The sequence below is a fragment of the Macaca fascicularis genome, chromosome 11, assembly GCF_037993035.2.
Source record: "Macaca fascicularis isolate 582-1 chromosome 11, T2T-MFA8v1.1".
Lineage (NCBI taxonomy): Eukaryota > Metazoa > Chordata > Mammalia > Primates > Cercopithecidae > Macaca > Macaca fascicularis.
In genome coordinates, this window is record NC_088385.1 from 15,264,288 (window position 1) to 15,286,195 (window position 21,908).

General features: G+C 40.8%; 1 protein-coding gene across 7 annotated transcripts in view; it reads right to left on the bottom strand.

Annotated features, from left to right (window-relative positions):
* Positions 1-21,908, bottom strand: part of DUSP16 (dual specificity phosphatase 16) — a 92,083-nt gene that overhangs the window by 26,506 nt on the left and 43,669 nt on the right. For 2 of the 7 annotated variants that reach the window (XM_065523767.2, XM_065523768.2), the window contains exons 3-5: positions 21,144-21,282; positions 6,227-6,400; positions 1,159-1,322 (exon numbers count right to left, since the gene is read on the bottom strand). In XM_065523767.2, the coding sequence (XP_065379839.1) occupies positions 1,159-1,322; positions 6,227-6,400; positions 21,144-21,282 (477 nt within the window). Of the gene's footprint in view, positions 1-887; positions 1,323-6,226; positions 6,401-21,143; positions 21,283-21,908 lie in introns of all 7 variants that reach the window. The other 5 variants (XM_005570177.5, XM_074006290.1, XM_074006291.1 and 2 more) reach the window with 3 other exon arrangements.

A 21,908-nucleotide genomic window follows, 5' to 3' on the forward strand; every position in this document is an offset into this window, starting at 1 on the left:
TCAGCAGATCTCACAGTAAAAGCAGACATATTAACAACACAGTGTTGAGGCAAAATTTTGAAGAGGCAGGAGTTTTAAACACACACACACACACACACACACACACACACACACACACACACACACACACACACGAATGCCTTATTGCTACCCAATGACCTGATGATAGGGTATTTTTCTTCCTCCTAGGAAGCCTTGCCTTCCAGGTGCTAAAGAAAGGCAGTCTGGAGGCTTATTTTACAACCAGCCCAATTCTTCTAGTTACTCAAGGAGAAAGTGTTAAGGGGTACTTCCTTTGTAGAGGAAAGTGGCACTTGTAAATCACCAATAGTTGAATTAAGATCTCTGACGGCTTTTTCAATTTATGGTGACGTAAATTAAGAGATTTTAGAGAAAAATCACTTTTCCACGCAGTAAGAGCACTGTTTTGTAGCATTACTAATTAAGAGCATACAAGCTGTGGAGTCAGATTATAGTTCTATTGCTGTTCTGCTTGTACTATTATATACAAAGGCCTCACTCAATCCAATGTGTTTCTCCATTAGGGCATGCTTTGTCCAGTAGGGCCGGTGTCTTTTTCATCAAGAATCCATGCTCTTCCCTCTTCTTTCTCAACCAAACTCCTCCAAAGAGCTTTAGCTCAGGGAGGCTGGCAGTGCATAGTTTCAGCCTTTGTCCTCACCATCTTTTTAACACCTTTCCCTAACCCCCAGCCAGCAGTCATCATGAGGACCTTCCTCAATGCAAGTCCAACCTGCATCCCTTTCTAGTGTGTTGTAATAAATAAATACATTTCTAAATGTGTGATAATCCAGGAAGTATTACCTTTCTGAGTGTGCCCAATTATTTTAATAGATCGATTAATACCCTAATAATATAAGGCTAACCTTCTGAAAAATCCTGTCCTACTTCAGGTCTCTTGGACCTATGAAAAACAAGAAAACATGACAACAGTTTAGGTGTCCTGTGGCAAAAAGTAACATCAAACAAATTAACACTCCAAGAGATGATGCAACTGTTACCTGGGAAGCACATTCAGAATGGCATAGCAGCTCCTTTCTGAGACTGGAGTGTGTTTCAAATGACATAATGGGTAACTGCTGTTTCTCCAGCTAACAATATAAACCCGGCAATGAAGGATATTTTCAAAGCACCCACCTTGTTGAGGACATCTCGCTGGCAGCCAAGATAAAGATTGGGAAGAATTCGGGTTGGCCCAGTGTTGGCAACAGGTAAGCAAGGCTGAGAAATGCAGGTAGGGACTAGAGTGGATTTTCCTTCACAGAGGCCAGGGAAACAACGAGAGAACTCAGCAAACCCACCTAAGAATAAACATTATAAAATTATAAAAAAATTATGCCACGCACAAAATAAAAACCAGCCTTCTGTGAACTGCTCAGCTACAACAGTTTAAAACATAAAAACTGAACCCATGGATCCAAGTGGGTATCACTGCACACCTATTCCTGGCTACAGCTGCTGATGCTAAGACTGAAGCATAATCCAGCACTAGGCTCGGCCTGTATTGCTACCATGTGGATAGGCCAGTCCTGAAGGCACTTAAAATGACTCCTCTCTCAGACATTCTCTTCATCTTCACATACCCTACAACATTTGCTCCCCACTCCCCATGCAAATGTTTTTTTTTTGTGGAACATAAAGAGGATTTAAAGTTAGTAGCGAGTAACCAAGCCAATAATTCACAGAAGCAAAATGGGGATATAAGAAATGAGAACTGAGGCTGAATGCAACTTCTTCAAAATAAAATTGAGTCAAAAATTATTTCTACAATTAACTTTATATCTTCCTACCATACAAATTTTTCATTGCAAAGGTATCACAAACATACTCCCACCAACACACATTCTATCAAGTTCTGGAGATTCCCTGGGCAGTTAGTCAAGGTCTCCGTAATTACCACTGACGTCTGCAGAGCTCCTGTCCATCTCAGCAAGCACTATAAAGAAGTGCTGACAGACTAATTGCTTAGGGTACAGGAAGGCTTTGTGGCAAGATTACTGAACTCAGAATTAGAAGAATTCAGTTTTTTCTAGTCCTGTCCTTATAATGATCTGCTCTATGACCTTCACTAAGCCAGTCTTGCCACCACTCAATGGCGTGAAATCTATGTAGCCAAGGAGGTGCTTTCACTGCCTCTGAGAAAAATAAAAAAAAAAAAGAGTAAGGTTATTTGCTTTCCAATCTAAATATTCCTTGCTAGCCAAACCCAAACACAGGAACCAAACAGATTCTGATAAATTTTCAGATAAAAGCCTTCCTATCCGAACCCTCACTATTCACTAAGTCCGAATCAAGGAGATTTGGATGACAGGGGATCCTCGTATATTTTTAATATTAAATTAAAAAACAAGGCAGGGCTCGGTCGCTCACGTCTGTAATCCCAGCACTTTGGGAGGCCAAGGCAGGCAGATTGCCTGAGGTCAGAGGTTTGAGACCAGCCTGGCTAACATGGTGAAACCTCGTCTCCACTAAAAATACAAAAATTAGCCAGGCATGGTGGTGGATGCCTGTAATCCCAGCTACTCGGGAGGCTGAGGCAGGAAAATCGCTTGAACTCAGAAGGCGGAGGTTGCAGTGAGCCGAGATTGCGCCACTGCACTCCAGCCTCAGCAACAGAGCAAGACTCCATCTCAAAGAAACAAAAAAACAAAAAACAACAACAAATAACATATTAAGTCTTATTAGAAGATAGTACCTTCGGCCGGGCGTGGTGGCTCGAGCCTGTAATCCCAGCACTTTGGGAGGCCGAGACGGGCGGATCACAAGGTCAGGAGATCGAGACCATCCTGGCTAACCGGGTGAAACCCCGTCTCTACTAAAAAACACAAAAAACTAGTCGGGCGAGGTGGCAGGCGCCTGTAGTCCCAGCTACTCGGGAGGCTGAGGCAGGAGAATGGCGTGAACCCGGGAGGCGGAGCTTGCAGTGAGCTGAGATCCGGCCACTGCACGCCAGCCTGGGCGGCAGAGCGAGACTCTGTCTCAAAAAAAAAAAAAAAAAAAGAAGATAGTACCTTCTTAACTGAGCCTTGAACAAGACCCTGAAATCTCACTAAAGTATTTATCTTCATCTCCCTGAGTTACATTGTATTAGACTTTCTCCCACTTCAAGAAACATACAAAACATGCCCTTGAAAACTGCTAGAAGTGCAGGAAGTTGAGAGGGAATCATCTGCCCTGTATTATGTTCAATTCAAGCATAATTCAGCCAGACGCCTGTCTCTACTGTCTAGGCTCAGTGCAGGGTCCTCAATGCAGCAAGTTAGAATGGTAGGCAGTTGACAACTATGCCACCTGCAGAATGTAAAAGAGTGGCCTGGCCTCCAACATCACCAAGTGTCTGTCTCTATATTTTTTAACACAGAAGCAGTTAAAGGTCTTCCACTAACTGAAGTTCTTAAGGTAACCTGATAGGCAGAATACGTGGATCCATTATAGAAATCACAAATTCCTTTGTGTCACAGGCCCTCAGGATCTGCACCTTACTGTTTCATGGTTTCAATTCTTATTTATTTATTTATTTATTGAGACGAAATTTCGCTCTTGTTGCCCAGGCTGGAGTGCAATGGCGTGATCTCAGCTCACGGCATCTCTGCCTCCCAAATGCAAGCAATTCTCCTGCCTCAGCTTCCGGAGTAGCTGGGATTACCGGCATGTGCCACCACGCTCAGCTAATTTTGTATTTTTAGTAGAGATGGGGCTTCTCCATGTTGCTCAGGCTGGTCTCGAACTCCCGACCTCAGGTGATCCGCCTGCCTTGGCCTCCGGTTTCATTTCTTACCATTTCCAATTATGACTTCCAGCCACACAAAACTCACTATTATTTCACATTTCCATGCTGTTCTCTTGTCCAAGAATACTACCCTCACACCGCCCCATGCATGCACACGTAGAAGCCATAGTACATACAGCATACACATGTGGGCAAGCCCCCTGATCATACAGCAGAGGAAGTAAGAGCACAAGCCCTTGTACCTGAGTTCCTGTCCCGGCTTTACCACTTTCTAGTTGTCTGATTTGTCAAGTTACTTAAGCCCTCTGACTCTTAGTTTCCTCATCTATAAAATGAGGATAACGATCACACGTATCTCACAGAGTTGTTGAGAGAATTAGTTAGTATATCAAAAGTATTTTGTGCCTGGCAAATAGTAAAGCACTCAGGAGGTATCAGTGGTTTTTTTTTTTTTTTTGAGACAGAGTCTCACTCTGTCGCCCAGGCTAGAGTGCGGTGGCGTGATCTCAGATCACTGCAACCTCTGCTTCCCGGGTTCAAGCGATTCTCCTGCCTCAGCCTCCCAAGTAGCTGGGACTACAGGCGCATGCCACCACGCCCGGCCAATTTTTTATTTTTAGTAGAGACAGGGTTTCACCAAGTTGGCCAGGCTGGTCACAAACTCCTGACCTCAGGTGATCTGCCCGCCTCGGTCTCCCTGTTTTTTTGTTATAGTGATCAGACATTCAGTTACCTAGCGCCATCTGTGCGGCCTTCTTCCACCTTTGATCCACAATTGTTTAGCTACACCTCCTTAGGATTCATCTGAGACACAAAGTGGAAAAAAGAATGCCTGTAAGGTTAACTTCTCATAGTGTGCCCCAGAGCAATAACGTCCTGAAAGAAGCTGACAGATAGGATAGCGGTCCAAAACATGAGAAAAATATTGTATATCCTAGCGCCCTGGGAGAGTCACAGCACATATTAACTTATTAAAGGTTCTAAGAAGTATCTTCAAAGAAACTGGTTTCATTTATTGAAGTCTAGTAAGTTTCCCCAAACTTATCTGACCATGGAATTCCCCCTAAAATATATTAAGAGCTAGTGGAATTCACACTTACGAAATGCTATGCTAAGGTCAAAGCGACTACTGAAATGGAGTCAATCAGAACTCCTATACCTACAAGTATAACCCACAGACAATCTCAAAAAAAGGGGGTCAGCCAATATTGGTATATGAGTGCCCACCGTTTAGAATATATGCTTTTGTTTCTATTCGTGTTTTGTTCCTTTTCAGTCTCTGTAATTGAATAATACAGTCATTATTTACAGTGAGTTTTTTCCCCAAGGTAGTTCTTGTAACAATAAATGTTAAAGATTCTCATCATTCTTTGCTTTTCTTACACCTACCCAACCTAACAACTGACAGGCACTATTTTAATTTAATTGTATGATATTAAATTTTAATGTCATGTCTATTAACATGCAGTTCTGGTGTTTCTCTTTTTTTTTTTTTTTTTTTTGAGACAGGGTCTCACTCTATGGCCTAGGCTGGAGTGGCATGGCATGATCTCAGCTCACTGCAACCTCTGCCTCCCAAGCTAAGTACATATAAAGAACTTAACACTGTCCAGTCCATAGTGAGTGATCCTCCCACCTCAGCCTCCTGAGTAGCCAGGGATACAGGCGGGCGCCACCACGCTCAGCTAATATTTGTATTTTTTGTAGAGACAGGGTCCTTCCTATGTTGCCCAGGCTGGTCTCAAACTCGTAGGCTCAGGTGATCCCCCCAACTCAGCCTCCCACAGTGCTGGGTTTACAGGCATGAGCCACTGCACCCTGCCAGTTCTGGTGTTTCTCTAAAGAACTGCCTTCATATATTTTTCTATTCTGGCTCTAAAATAGTTCATGGAATGGTTGTCATTTAAATCCAACAAAACGGCTTGGGCAACATGGAGAAACTCCATCTCTATTAAAAAAAAAAAAAATGCAAAAATTAGCCAGGCATGCTGGTGTGTTCCTGTAGTTCCAGCTACTTGGGAGGCTGAGGTGGGAGGATTGTTTGAGCCCAGGAGGTTGATGATGCAGTGAGCTGTGATCGCACCACTGCACTCCAGCCTGGGTGACAAAGTGAGACTCTGTCTCAAAAAAATACATACATACATCCAACAAAACAATATTCCAGTAAATGTTCTCAAAGAGAAACCACAGAATCCAAGGAAATGCCACTTGAATTTCATTTTAACCTTATAAATGATTATTTTTATAATGTATGTAATCCTAGAACGTACTGAACGCTTACTGTGTGACAAACGCTGCTCTAAGCACTCTATAGGTATTTTACACACTCTTATAACTGCCCTATGAGGTAGGTATTACTACTAATCCCATTCATAGATAAGGCTCAGAATCACATAATATAGGCTCAGAATCACGTAATATAATAACTGGAAGAGCCAGGTTATAAGTCTACTTTTCTAAATCCTATGGAATTACCTTCAACTCTCCCTTGGATGCAGGGACAGCCTTGCTGATGATATTCACGGGGTCCTGGCCTCCCAGCTGTGACCAGGCTAAAACGGCCATGGTCCTTTCCCAAACTGATGGAAGAGCCTTGTTTCCCCAAAGCCATATTGCTCAAAGGCTTCAATGAGGGAGAAGAAAGAAGATCTGACAAGACCAGAGAAAGGAGAATCTCTTTAAAGGCAATTTCACACGACACCAATAACAAAGTTTACAGATGAACTAGTTGAAATGTAAATATGGTCACTGGTTTGTTCATGACCATTTACACAAGTTGGTAGTAAAGTTGAGGCCATGTCTTGGCTTTCAGGTCACCCCCTACAGAACAACTTTCAGAGGAGACGCAATTCTGCAATAATCATAAACTGAGCCATCAGCCAGGCTGTCTGAGGTCCAGCTCTAGCGTTAATTAGTACAGTAATCCTACGTCACTTTGACTTCAGTGGACCTCAAAAGTAAATGTGGCTCTAGAAAGTTCTGAGACAGAGAACAGAAACAAAGGAGAGAAAGAAACCATCGTTCAGCCTCAAAACAAAAGAGCCAAACATAACAACAACACTACACTGTAAAACATATTATAAAACAAAAAGAAGCTTTTTCAACTGATATCTAGAACAAATTCAAACAAACAAATATTTTAAAATATCTAACAGATTTAGCTGCAATCAGAACATTCATTTAGTGCTCAGTTTGGCTTGAAATGTCCCAAACTGGCTCCTAGTCACTTCCAGAAAACACCACCTCGGCCAGAGTACATTTTCACTGATCTTTATCTATGACAATGTTCCACTCTGCTGACATCCTCCTTCATTGACAGTTTTTTCCATTCACTGACCTTTCATTCACTGCTGCACTCTAGTGACTCCAGTTTCGTTTCATTAATTAACAACAGATGAGACACTGCCTGATTCCCTTGAACCTCTGAAAACTATCTGTGGCCTCACCAGCAACTCAGTTTTGAAACGTGTTTAAAATGTCCCTCTTCCTTTCATAAGTTCTCTTACAAACAAGATCTACTTCAGAAGGAAAGTTCAATCATGCAAACTTTCTGCTCCAAATGGCTGACGGAGACAGAGAATGAAGCGTCCTCTTATCTGCCCTCGTCATAACTTTGTTGTCCCAGGGACTCCAAGCTAGATTCCATTACAAGACATAACATCGACCATTATCCGCTATTTACTGTGAAAAGCAGTACCGAAAAACTGATAAGCTTCTTGAAAAAATTTGCGCATATTTTTTAAAGTTGTCTGAAGACTTGACTCACTGTCCAATCTTGCCAAGTTTCTCCTGTTCCTAATTTTATGCTGTTTATCATCTGGGAATGCAGAAAACGGAGTCATAGTAACCTATATGTGTTTCCCTAACATGGACCTGAACCTAAGAATGACTGTGCCCCCTATTCTGGAAGTATCTGTGCTAAGAGGAAGGAAGACAAATACGCAGACACTTCCAGCCTGCTGAGAAACAGGGATGGGCAGTCTCTGCAGGCAGAGAAGCGTCTTGGCCTCCACAGCTGTGGGTGCACAGGCAGCCAGACCGCAATGCTAAAAACCCATGTTTCTGTTTGTTAGTCTTCCATAAATCCAACCAAAAGAATGCATGTTTACAAATAAAAACATAGATACTACTTCCGACACAGAAAACATGTGGTACATACAGCTTCTAAGGCATTCCTGATTTAGATAACACCTTATCCTAATTCAGCCATGAAAACATTTTCCCTTAGGAGCACCTCCTTCACAATTCCAATCATAAATACGATTTTCTGTAAAAGCAAACGTGAACCACCATTCCATTTTGGGAGGGAAAAATCTGCTAAGCAAAATAAAATACATATAACAACTCTACTAAACAATTCTAATTGGTCACTCTTTTTTCTTCCCTCTCACCCATGCAATCAGTTATAAATCACAGTATTTTCTTAAAATGGAAGTATATTTACATAATAAAAGTAGTACTCTACTGTGGCTTAGTGATATTCTTAAAATGTTTTTAAGGCCAAAGTTCTAAAAATAGATCCCTATCCTTTTAGCAATTCCATGACTTTAAAGATGGTTTCCTGCAGTGAGAGACAGGACCTTTCCACTCATGCCTTCATTTAAATAGGGAGCAAGTCACTAGAGATTTATCAATTGACAGAGCCGCCTTCAAGGAAGGCAGAATCAAAGAGAACTGCCCTCCCACCCTATATTGTGAATGGATTCCATGGTTATACAAAGAAATAATATTGATACAAAGCTCTACTTTATGGAAGACATTTTTCTAAAAAGTCATATGCAAATTTAACTTTTATATTTTAAATAATCTGCATATAGTTCATATGGTTGCACAGTTTTGAACTATGCAGTTAAATTCTTGTTTTTTGTTTGTTTTTGGAGACGGAGTTTTGCTCTTGTTGCACAGGCTGGAGTGCAATGGCACAATCTCCGCTCACCCACAACCTCCAACTCCTGGGTTCAAGCAATTCTCCTGCCTCAGCCTCCCAAATAGCTGGGATCACAGGCATGCGCCATCACGCCCAGCTAATTTGTCCGGCTAATTTTGTATTTTTAGTAGACACAGGGTTTCTCCATGTTGGTCAGGCTGGTCTCCAACTCTCAACCTGAGGTGATCTGCCCGCCTTGGCCTCCCAAAGTGCTCGGATTACAGGCATGAGCCACCATGCCTGGCCATTACATTCTTTTGTAGTTCTCACATAGTTTAATTATTTTGTAAAACAAAACTCCCTTTTTGTAACATAAACACAATCCTTTCAGTTGCTTATTTTAGAATATATGTGAAAAACTAGAGTACACCTTCACCTGTAGAGGACAGTTCTCTCTTCTCTCCATACTGGAAAGAAAATCTGTTGCTTTATGATCACACAAAGGAGACAACTCTAACATTAAAAATGGAAAATAATGAAAATGTTTATTTTGCAGTAAAGTACTTTAATTGCTCTTAAGAGTAATTCTGTTATGCCTCAGTCTGACATGTCTGATTTAGGCAACTTCGTTCTCTAGACACTCACAAACAGACTAAAGTATGGTCACAATTCTTTCAGGATCAGCAGACAGTAAACATGGAGAGTTGAAACTAGTTGAAGAAAAGAAAAAAAAAAAAGCAACATAATTTCATACCCCTAAAGAAAGCAAACAAAATGTGTAACTAATGTTTCAATGTAGACACTTTGGTCTGGCTAAGCCAAGCCACACAGGTTTGGTAAATTACTCCTAGGAAGGTAGAGAGCGGTGACGTGTTTTCCACAACATTAGCAGCATTTCATCTATTTCCCATATAGCCAACTCTCCAACTAGCCGTACTAAAAAGAAAAATCCCAAATGATCTAAAGCATTAATTTAAAGCTTTCATTCCATCCACCCTATCCCACCATCTACTGGAGCACAGACCAAGAGAAGAGTGGAGAGATACGCATTTCTCTTTCAGGAAGGCTGACAAGTAGCCTACATCTCACAAAATTTATCCTATAAATGACATCTCCAAAAAAGCTCACCCTGTATTAAACAACTCTATCACCTGACACACTTGGGAAATGGGAAATTCTATCTAATTTTGGTAGTTAAAACATATACAACAGTTACCACATATACAACAAATGAATGAAAAATTTTCAAAGCACCAGCAGACAAATCACTAAACACTAAAATTATGCAACTTGTAATTTCTTATGACTCAGAATGTCCAGATCTTATAACTAAGGATAATATTTATTTTTTTTAATTTTATTTATTTATTTATTTGAGACGGAGTCTGGCTCTGTCGCCCAGGCTGGAGTGCAGTGGACGGATCTTGGCTCACTGCAAGCTCCGCCTCCCGGGTTCACGCCATTCTCCTGCCTCAGCCTCCCGAGTAGCAGGGACTACAGGCGCCCGGCTACTTTTTTTGTATTTTTAGTAGAGACGGGGTTTCACCGTGTTAGCCAGGATGGTCTCCAGCTCCTGACCTCGTGATCCGCCCGTCTCGGCCTCCCAAAGTGCTGGGATTACAGGCTTGAGCCACCGCGCCTGGCCAACTAAGGATAATAGTTAAATCAATTCAATCGGCAACATTCAGATGTGTTATTCAAGGACTAGTTCTCAGAAGATGTAGAGTGATACTATTCTGCTGATCTTTTAAATTGGCAATACATAACTATGCCCAGAAAAACTCCTCTTAAACGCCCTGAAACAAAGATTGTTCTAAAGACTTGTGCAACCAGAATAACCAATCAAAAGGAATACAGCCAGAATCTACCACGTGGCCGAATAGAATTAACAAGCTCTGTAAGTAGGAGAGCCAGAGTCACAGACTCTCCCTACTGTTTTCCTAACACATCTGTGCTTTCCCGCCTTGAGGCTTTTGAAAATTCAACCTTTCCAATCCATTTTGTATTTCCTTCTAAACTACAGGCAAGCACAAGTTGCACCTCTTCTATAGCAGTATGTTCCCCAAATTTTTTAGCATGATCAACAAAATACATTTTCCACTCAAACCCTCTGAACACCTACACATACTTACCACTAAGACAAAAGTTTCATGATACTATCTTCCCTAATTCTGTTTAAAAACAAACAAACAACTTCTTTGACCAGCGTATCCAGACATGGTCTTGCCGGCTTAGAGGCTCTATAAAATTTATACCAATCATTTGGCAGTATCTACCACTGACCTACTAACTGTGAAATAACTGTATGTGTTGTGACCTGTCTTACTTCTCCAGCTATTGTGAGCTGCTGATGGGTAAGAATTATGTCTTATACTCCTTTGTAATCACCTCAGCATTTAGCATAGTGCCTGGCACATAATTAGAATTCAATAAATGTTTATTGAATCCTTCCTTGTTACAATGAATAGCTGTTGATGGACATAAGTCTTGTATATTTTTGGTGTTCCAAAGGATTTCCTGATTCCATTCAAAGCCAAAAGCTAGTTGGTGTGGGTGGGGGCACAAAATCTGCTTCCTATTCCTAGACCACAATGCCCCAGAAGACTCTCAGGGTGAGCGGGGAGGCAAAAGGCAAGAAAAAAACATTTTTTCTTTTACTACAGGAAAAAAGATAAAATTGGTGAGTGCCACTTTGGTTATCCAAAAGCAACATTCAATCGTTACTATGATTCTTCCATATCCACAGGACTTTACATGAAAGGGAAAGAAAATTTTTTCTGATGCCCCTAAATGGTGCAGGACTCTGTAACGGTGTGGAGAGTCCTGTAATACATCTCCATGGCTCAGGGAATCAGGGCACATCCCATAGGAAACCAATGAGACACCAACTACAATTACACCCCAAATGAGGATGGTGTGGCTGCTGGACATGTCTATAATCATCATCAAAATGGATAATGAAATGAGATTATCAATAGGGGAAACTTGAGTCAAGAGGAAAAAGGAATACAAGTCTAGTGTCTGGAGAATGATTCAAGAATAAAATCTGACTAACTTGTAAACTGTCCATGAATCACACTATACAGCTCACTTCTCAGGCTATCCATGTGAAGCGCAAAGCTTTCTAAGCCATCTAGCCGCAGGCTCTCCCCTAAGACCACTTCTGTATATTCCATTCTGTCTACAGTCCTTCTCTCTGGCCGACTACACATTTTGACAAGAGATCTCACAGAGCAGTGAGGGAGAAAGGGATAACTGCGTTTTACATATAAGTTCAAAAAACATTTAATAGCACCTACTATGAGTCTGACATAGTGCTAGGTAACAGAACAGTGGTGACCAAGACAGAGGGCCTTCTCTGGAGTTGACAGTTTTATGGGATAAACTTTAACCAAATAATTAGATGAATAATTAACTAATTATGGTAGGTGGCCAAAGGCATATAGAAACCAACTTTGCCTGGTAGCTAGGGAAGGCTGGACAACTACATTGAATCTAGCAGGAAACACCTAGGTAAATAGCAGAGAGAAGAGCCCAGGGCAGAGGAGAGAGCCTCTGCGAAGGCCCAGGGCGCATGATGTTGTAGGTTTAGAGCAACAGGGAGGAGGCCTAAGGAGCTAAGGCAAAACAACTACTGAGGACTTAAAGTGGCACTGGATGAAGTTAGCAAGGTAGGCAGAAGCCAGCCACTGCGGGGCCTTGTCAATCAGTTAAAATTTTGTAATTTATCTTAAGAGCACTGCATATTATTGATGCATATTAAACTGAGAAGTGATATAATCTGAATTAGTTTAAAAATACAAAATAAAAATGTAACTTTAGCTGCAGTGTGAGCAACGGATTGGAAGGTGGCAAGACAGAGCATGTGAATGGACCAGTTAAGAGGCTCCTGGAGCAATCTGGGGGAGGAATAACGTTCAATTGACTTCATGGTAGCAGGAGACCAGAAAACCAGACAGACCCAAGAGGCTGGAAGAAAGATCTGGTGACTGAGAGACGACAGGTGTTGCAGCCATATCTCCAATAGCTCACAACACCCATCACCTTAAAGTACAAATTCTTCCTTCTGATTTAAAGAGCTTACATAATTTTCTCTCACATCCTCTCAATTCCCAGTTCTCTCCTTCACAAAAAATCCACTCTGGTCTCCTCACTGCCCCTCCAAATCTATGTTCATTCCTGACATTTTTAATCATGTTCTCTTTCCGCCTCAGAATTCGAAGAACCCTCCCTACCCAAATCTTACTCATCTTTCAAGGTTTGATTAAAATTCCATTGCCCTAATTAAGTCTTCCCTGACTTCTGCAGACTACACTGAATCATCCCTTATCACTGTATCATACATTTTAGCAAATGATCGTACACTGCTCTTTGTTTCATCCACTTTAGGTGCATTTTCCCAAATTAACCACTAGATTTTCAAGGGCAGGGGCAAGACTTTTGCTTTTCCAATATCCTCACCCCCGAGAGCCCAGTCCAAGGCACAACCATGGAAGTACCCATCAAACACTGAGAGGCTGAGTGAGTGAAAGGGCTGAAGAATATGCTGGACCTGGTGTTTCTCTAGACCACACAGCTGCCACAACTGGGGCAAGGGAAGACTGATGTCACTGTTGTCATCTGGGGTGCTTCTGTTTGGTTTGTGCACAATATCAGGATGGGGAACCAAGGGACTATCTTTAATCTTTAGTTGGCTCTCTAGTCTGTTTGTTTCAAAAGACGGTCTCAAGCATATGTCTTCGCCACTGGTAGCTGGGAAGAGACATGACTGACTTTCCACACTGGCAGATAGCAATCGGAGAAAAGATGATCCAATTTAGACGAATTCATGCCTACTGAGACTCAGAAACAGAGCCAGAAATACACAGCAGCCAGTGAGCAAACAGCACCTTTTCCCCCAGCTTTACTGAAGTATGATTAACAGACAAACATTTTATCTATTTAAGGTGTACAGCATGATGATGTGATACACATATACACTTGGAATGACTACCTCACATAGCTACGCTCTTTTTGTTGTGGTGAGAACACTTAAGATCTACTCTTTCAGCAAATTTGAAGTATATGATACATTTATTGTTAACTATAGTCACCGTGCTGTACATTAAGTCTCTAGAACTTACTCATCATGTAACTGAAAGTCTGTACTCTTTATGCAGCATCTCCCCATTACCCCCGTCCTCCAGCCCCGGGTAACCACCGTTCTACTGATTTTATGAGTTTGACTCTTTTAGATCCACATGTAAGTGATACCATGCAGTATTTGTCTTTCTGTGTCTGGCTTATTTCAATTAGCGTAATGTCCTCCAGGTTCACCCATATTGTTGCAAAATGGTAGGATTTCCTTCTTTTTTAAGGCTGAATATTCCATTGTGTGTGTATGTGTGCATATCGCATCTATTTTTAGTCTGTTTTCAGTGACTCTCAGTCACTGCAGTTTTTTAGACACAAGAGCGGTCAATTCCTTAATAATTGGTATACTTTGACTGAAATCCACTAACTTCAATCTCATTGACCAAATGCTACAGGATTCGAAATGGAATTACTGACGTTTCCCTTCTCCAGACAAAGAAGAAGAAATACCAAACTAGATAACAGAATTGATTATAAGAGCACAAACAGCAAAATCCATAACCAGGAAGATCAGGTTCTATTATACTTGCATGAGGAAGGATAGTAATTCCATTAAACCAAAACTATACATTTATTACACAGAACAGTTATCAGAATCTAGGTCCTTGTTAAATTGAAAATGTGTAAAGAGTCTAATACATTTTTGTTCACTTGTAGGTCTAGCTACAATAGTAAGTCCAACTCAAAACAAAGAAATGAGTATTTGGTCTTTAACCATAGCAAACATTAATCGAAGACCTTTGCTGTGTTAATAAATGGTATCCTCTACCCTTATTCACAGCTATACACCAGCATAAAACAGAGTAGACTTTCACTTGATGATCTCTTCTGGCTAACATAGTTTAATGCTTTAAAAAATTTTATATACAGTATATTTTTATAGATTGCTATATTCTATAAAATATGAAGAATATGACGGAAATTCTCAAAAAGACTGAGAAAGAGCTATTACAAAAAGAGCCTTTCAGAATAAGCCTGATCCGAAACCCTTGATTCCCAATCTAGCCTCCTGACAAAATTCCAGAAGACTCTGGAATTTCTTGTGGATGTGGGCCTTGGGCAGCGAGAGCTTGGGAGAGTCACTCAGCAGCTCTGTTATTTTCCTCATTTGTAAATGAAAGGGCTGAAGTCTGTGGTCCATTTATGGTTTTCTCCCCCCAATCGCCGTAGGGTTATCCTCTACCGCATCACAGGACAGAAAGGAGTGCTGTGGAATTAATAAGCCTGGTGGAGCCCTTTTGCTTTTACTCAGGCTATAACTAGGGAGAGAGAAGGACATAGTAGAACAGCATTTTTCACATGCAGGTTGATCTTTATTTCTACTAAATTAACCCATTTACTCTCTTTACCGTATGTCAGCATAAAATAAAAGCCCAAATTCAATCGTTTTCCTTTTTTTCACATGTATTTACTTCTAATCTGGCGCTCTTAGAAATAGACAAGTAGAATAAACTGATACATAGTGACTAAGTAAAAGCCAAGAAACAAGTTTATTTTTCAGAGAACTAGTTTTCTCCAGGTTGTTGAAAATACCAAAAAAGGTTGCTCAAAAAGTCAATGTTGGTAACTGATTCTTTTGGTTTTCAAACTCATACTGCTAAGTTTCTTATTTTTTTAAAGGATAGTCTTTTAGACTATTGATACAGAAATTTGGCATCTGTTGTCTAACACAATCCTCATAATAAGGCAAGCGTTACTATCTCTTTTTAGGAGATGAAAAAATACAAGATAATTCAGGTTAAATGACTTATCCAAAGTTGCCATAAGGAGCAGAGACACACACACACAGAAAACACAGGCTACAGCTTTGATCCCTTATCCGTTGTTCTTTCCAGCTTAAAGGGATTTCCTCAATGCAGATGTTAGATCACCTAGGGAATGGGTGTGGGCATGGCACTGAGTTGACCAGAAGACCCTGAAACCTTCTGCAGATGCAGATATAGATCCTGTGCTCAGGTAACACTTTTACCACTAGGACCTAGTTTTTCTTCCCTCCTGCTCTTTTCTGATCCTTTTTCTTTGGTCGATATCTAAGGTTTAGCAGTAACATGAAAGGTATTACCAACCCTTGAAAATGGTTCCTTTTTTGGATTCTCCAATCCCCATCTTTCCCCTTCCCCTCAATCTTAAATCTTGTATCTGCAGGAGAAAAAACAAAGACAGGCCCAGCACATGGCATAGAGCATGGCTCTCTTTAGCTCTACCTTGTGTAATTTCTTTCTTTTTTTTTTTTTTTTTTTTTGGAGATAGGGTCTCACTCTGTCACCCAGGCTAGAGTGCAGTGGCGCAATCACAGCTCACTGCCATCTCAAACTCCTGGGCTCAAGTGAGCTTCCCAAGTAGCTGGGACTATAATTATGATACCACCGCACCCGGCTAGTTTTTTAAATTTCTAGTAGAGATGAGGTCTCTCTCTGTTGGCCAGGCAAGTCTCAAACTCCTGAGCTCAAGTGATCCTCCTGCCTCAGCCTCCTAAAGTGTTGGGATTACAGGCATAAGCCACCATGCCTGACACCTTGCATAATTTCTATACCCAGATTACCTATTGCTCCCATGAAGCTGGTCTTCTCTGCGTTTATGACTTTTTATTACAAGTTCAAAATATAGTTTAGCAGACACAAAGGACTTTATTAAAAAGAAAAAATATACAGTTTATTCTGTCAATATTTTCCTACAATTCTAATTATTTAACATACTTAAACTTTTCTGAAATATTCTCAATCGAATTAGATTCTTTTCAAATTATTAGAAATCCTGTAATTTTTTTAGTCAAATAGGAATTATAGCATTTTTCCCTTACAAAAGCCCATCCTAGGTTATAAAATCATTATTATGATACATTGATGTCACACCCATTTTGTTACTCTATTAATATGCTTTTCTTTGTTTTTGAGATGGAGTTTCACTCTTGTTGCCCAGGCTGAAATGCAATGGTGCGACCTCAGCTCACCGCAACCTCCACCTCCCGGGTTCAGGCAATTCTCCTGCCTCAGCCTCCCAAGTAGCTGGGATTACAGGCATGCGCCACTACGCCTGGCTAATTTTGTATTTTTAGTAGAGACGAGGTTTCTCCAAATTGGTCAGGCTGGTTATGAACTCACGACCTCAGGTGATCTGCCCACCTTGGCCTCCCGAAGTGCTGGGATTACAGGTGTGAGCCACCGCGCCAGCCAATATGAATTCTTAAGTCTTAATTTCAAAGAGGGTTGTGGGGAATATACACAGGTCTTTAAATTGTATTTATTCAATAACTGACTTCAAAATTGAAAAAAAAAGGGAAACAGTGGTTTGCCATTACCCACCCATTAATGGTAATAGAGAACTTATTTTTTATTTTTTTGAGACAGAGTCTCACTGTCTCGCCTACGCGAGGCTGCAGTGGTATGATCTTGGCTAACCGCAATCTCTGCCTCCCAGGTTCAAGCAATCCTCCTGCCTCAGCCTCCCGAGTAGCTAAGACTACAGACCCGTGCCACCATGCCTGGCTAATTTTTACATTTTTAGTAAAGATGGGGTTTTGCCATGTTGGCCAGGCTGGTCTCGAACTCCTGACCTCAGGTGATCCACCCACCTCAGCCTCCCAAAGTACTGGGATTACAGGCGTGAGTCACCATGCCTGGGCAGTGATGGAGAACTTTCTAAGGCATCCAAATTTGTTCTTTTTTTTAAGATGAGATTGCTACTGATAATTTTTTTTCTTTTTTTTTTTTTTTTGTTGTTGTTTTTTTTAGAGACAGGCTCTCTGTCACCCAGGCTGTAATGCAGTATTGCAATCACAGCTCACTGTAACCTCAAACTCCTGCTCTCAAGCAATCCTCCCACCTTAGCTTCTCCAGTAGCTGGAAATACAGGGGTGCACCACCACACCCAGCTGCTATTGATATTAAACCCTTTAATCCACTGGGAGTGAAACAATGCTATGGTTTGGTTTGACTTGGTTAGGTTATTTACTAATGACTAAATCGAGCAATCAATTTACATTTACATTTTAAAAAGTACAATAATTATTCTGACTGTTCTCAATTAACATGAATTCAAGGACTTGTATCTTCCTATGAGTGGAGCTAGATTTCTAGGGTTGTTAGCTCTTTATCAAACACCAGTATTTAAGGACCACACAAAATTAGCATTGTTTACAGCAGCATTTTCATCAGATTTTAATACCATCTTCACATCTACTCATATAGATGAAGAAAGTTTCATATTAGATATTTTCCCATCGCAGCTATGTATTTGCTTTATCAGAATAAATACACCTTCCAAATCATTTATTTCAAAACAATCCGAAGTTTTCTCTACTTTCAGGCTTCATCACTGCTTAATACGCTTATATTCTAAACTAATAAATCATAGGAAATATAAACAGTATAAAATCTTCAGGTAAGCTAATATCAAAATATTTACTGAAAACTTAAGAAGGGCTAGGTCTTGCGGGAACACAAAGATACACAAGACCTGGTCCATGTTAAGGAACTAAGCCTACCGCATTCCTGTAGAGGTTCCCCATATCCCACTTCCTCCTCCTTCAGTAATCCTTCATTTTTTATGACCATGTAAGCAGGTCCTCCAGGTAAGTGTCAGTGTCCTCTTGTTTGAAGGAAAGAGCTTATCAATTTCTTGGGAGTCCTCTTGTTCCCTTGTTACCCAGTCATTCTTCTGTGGGTAAGGTAGCCCTGAGAGTGTGAGTAGATGTGGGGCCACAATTCCTCACTGCCACAGCTAATGACCATAAAAACCATCTCACATATCTGATGCTTTCTTTTCTCAAGGTGGCTGAAAGTTCTAACCTGATAGAAAAATTATTCCAAGAAACCACTCTGTCTTTCTATGACCATGTCCAAACGGGACTGACAAAAATCTCCAAATGCTGAAAGTCACAGGGGCACTCAGCAGTGAAAATCGTCTCCAGTGACCGTGTAACTTACGGTAGCCCCTGTGAGAAACTAGCGCGCTTTTCAGTTATTTCTCCCCAACCAAAACATTTAAGAAACTTTTGTCAATGTGTCCTTCTGTCCCACATCCCTGGCTTGTCCTCTGAGCAGCTGGACCGTGGCAATAAAACAGTTTCCCAAGAATTGATGGCCAAACTTTCTCCAATACTGTTATCCACTTACCCCAATGATCTACCTAACCTGAGGAACAAATTCACTAACCAAAAGAATCCCCAATTGCTTTTGGATGACTGGGAAGGCTTCTAATCATCTAGAATCCCCTCTGAGGTGTCACAAGAAATCCAGCTGCTCAGAAACTCCCAAACAAGCAATTCAGACCCTGAAGTCACCTCCTAAGCTAATAGAAACACCGGATTCTGGAGGTGTGGATGAAGATATCGTGCTACTAATACAGTTAAAGTGGCTCCTGGCGCGGCCTCCACAGACTTTCCTTTAGGCCTAAGAAACACTTCCTGTATGAAACGGGGATGTCAGGGTGTTCTGACTCAGTGTGTCATACCATGTGTCCCTAGAGTTGACATAGCTAATCAGGCAGTCCTGTTTCTTCCTTATTGCCCAGTGAGTGCCCCTCCCAAGGCTACACAGGATCGATAAGAACCTTCCCAGGTAACACAGGAAAGCTCTCTGGTAAAGGAGTAACAACAAGTGGCTAAAGCACCTGTGCTAGAAACTCCATGTGAGCTCACTCCTCTGGGGGGCGTCTACTTGACCGAGATGTTCAGTAAGGGCTCCCCGTGGGGTAAAAGTGTCTCAAACAAGAGCAGGGCAGGATAACCACTCTGTCACAAAGGACATCTTGGTATACTGCTTCTTTAAGAAAAACTCTGGCTGGGCGTGGTGGCTCATGCCTGTAATCCCAGCACTTTGAAAGGCCGAGGCAGGCAGATCACCTGAGGTCAGAGTTCGAAACTAGAACTGGCCAACATGGTGAAACCTGGTCTCTACTTAAATACAAAAATTAGCCAGGAGTGGTGGCAGGTGCTCGGAATTCCAGCTACTCGAGAGGCTGAGGCAGGAGAATCGCTTGACCTGGGAAGCAGAGGTTGCAGCAAGCCAAGGTCGCGCCACTGCACTCCAGCCTGGGCGACAGAGCAAAACTCCATCTCGAAAAAAAAAAAAAGAAGAAGAAGAAGAAAAACCCTGATACCCTGATCCCATTAACAGGATTCCAAGGTAAAGTCCCTCATGCAGTGGCCATGTGAAACATGAAATGAGTTCCTAAACTCAGCACATTCGTTTAGTGAAATGCTAATAATAGTTGTTATATTTAACACACTTATACTCCCAGTAAACGAATGTGTCTATCAACAGAGACAGAATCTAATATTACAATTCTCAGTTACAGACTTCTGAAAACTAGATTCTAAGACAAGCTGGCTTCACTTAAGAACACTAATTGAAAGATCAGACAGAATCACAGCATAAATGAAAGGTGTACAGATAGACAATGAAAAAGATGGAACTATCCTGGTTCTTAGAGAACTGAGGAAAACCTTGAGAGAGAGAACGGGAGACATGGAAATCTTATCTAAACCTGCACAGAGTTTAAAATTATTAACACACCAACAACTAATTAATCTTTTGTTTTTCTTAGATCAAATATTTAAGAGCACTCTTGTCTATCACTGAAGCTGAATCTGCCTAACACAGCAGCTTTATGTTAAGGTTATTGTGTGCTGTCAAGCTATATTCCCAGGGAAAGGATTTTCATTTGCAAAACGAGAAGCAAAGGATGAACAGCCTTCTTTGGAATCTGATGGGATTAACTCCTATGATGCCGTCCTTCAGGACAGATATAGAATATTTGGTCCTTCCCACACATTTTATAAAATCATCTGGTTGCTTAGCATTTCTACATTGAGACTTTTTAAAAATTATAAAACAAATAAAAATACACAAGTAACTTTTAAAACAGTTCCCCTACTTACCAGAAGAAACATTCTGCACACATTCTCCCTCTATTTCATTGTTCATAATGCCCAGAAAGGTGACCTTATCTCTGGAGTCCGCTCCAACTATAAACGTTAAGTAAGAGTCTGACACTGTAATATTGGTCTGGTTCTTGCCACAGGGACGGGAACTAACAGCGGGAGCTGAGGTGTTCGTCATTTGATGTTCTTTTATCACAGGTGAATGGAAAAAGGCAGACAGAAGCAGCTGGCTTTGAGCTATCCATATGGGTGTGCAAATCTGTGTGGCACTACCAGTTAATACCAAGTGAAGAGGCACTTGAGCTAAGTCAAAAATACACTGACCCATGTGGAAGAATGATATAGTATTCCAGTTAAATACGACAGTGACATCAATCAAAAGCTATAAATAAGTCATTTTACACACCAAAGTTGGGATGATCTATTGTAATGTGAGCTCACTGTGAAATATGCTTACTTACACAGCTCAACAAGATTCTGAGTCCTTTTAATTCCATCACGAGCCTTACCTGCAAGCAGGTGAACAGAGTTGAAGCTCTTCTCCAGTTTACCCAGAAGTACAGTGAGAAAACAGTCTGAAGAGAGAGAGGCAACATCTTGGGAGCTTTGATCGTAAACTACAACCTTCTGACTGCAATCAATGTCAACCTGAAATGCAAACATGAGGCTTCTTAGGAAGAAGGTGAGAAAAGTAATCTCAAACTACTGCGTAAGATCTCACGTTTACCAGTGCTGAGGCAAATAATTGCTTCCTGTTTTCAATTAATAATTTGAATAAAAATGAGATGTAGTCAATTTATGGATAGACAGCATACAAAACTCTTAAAAACCAAAACCAATGCTGTTTCTGTGTAGGTGGTCTCACAATTCCCTGGTTTTAAATCCTTTATGCTATAAAACGGTAAAGTTCAAAATAAACCAAACAATACGCAAATAAACATAACCCTGGACCTAAACAAACTTTTGTAAAAATGACTTTTACAGCTTAACAAAGATATCAGTTGTTTATTTGAATTAAAACATGAGCTCATTTGTATTAGTCAAGAAAAAAACAGCCTTCCTCACTACACAGACAACATTTTAGTATCCCAGGAATAACTTTCCTTGAAGATAATATCATTAAGTCTTGACCAGTGTTACCACATGTGTTATGACATATAAAAAGCACCCCTAATAATTAGTTCCTACTTTCTTTCCAAAGAACTTGAAAAGAATGACTTTCCTTTCAGTAAATTTGCAGATAATATAAAATAGTGTTTAATAAAATAATTATA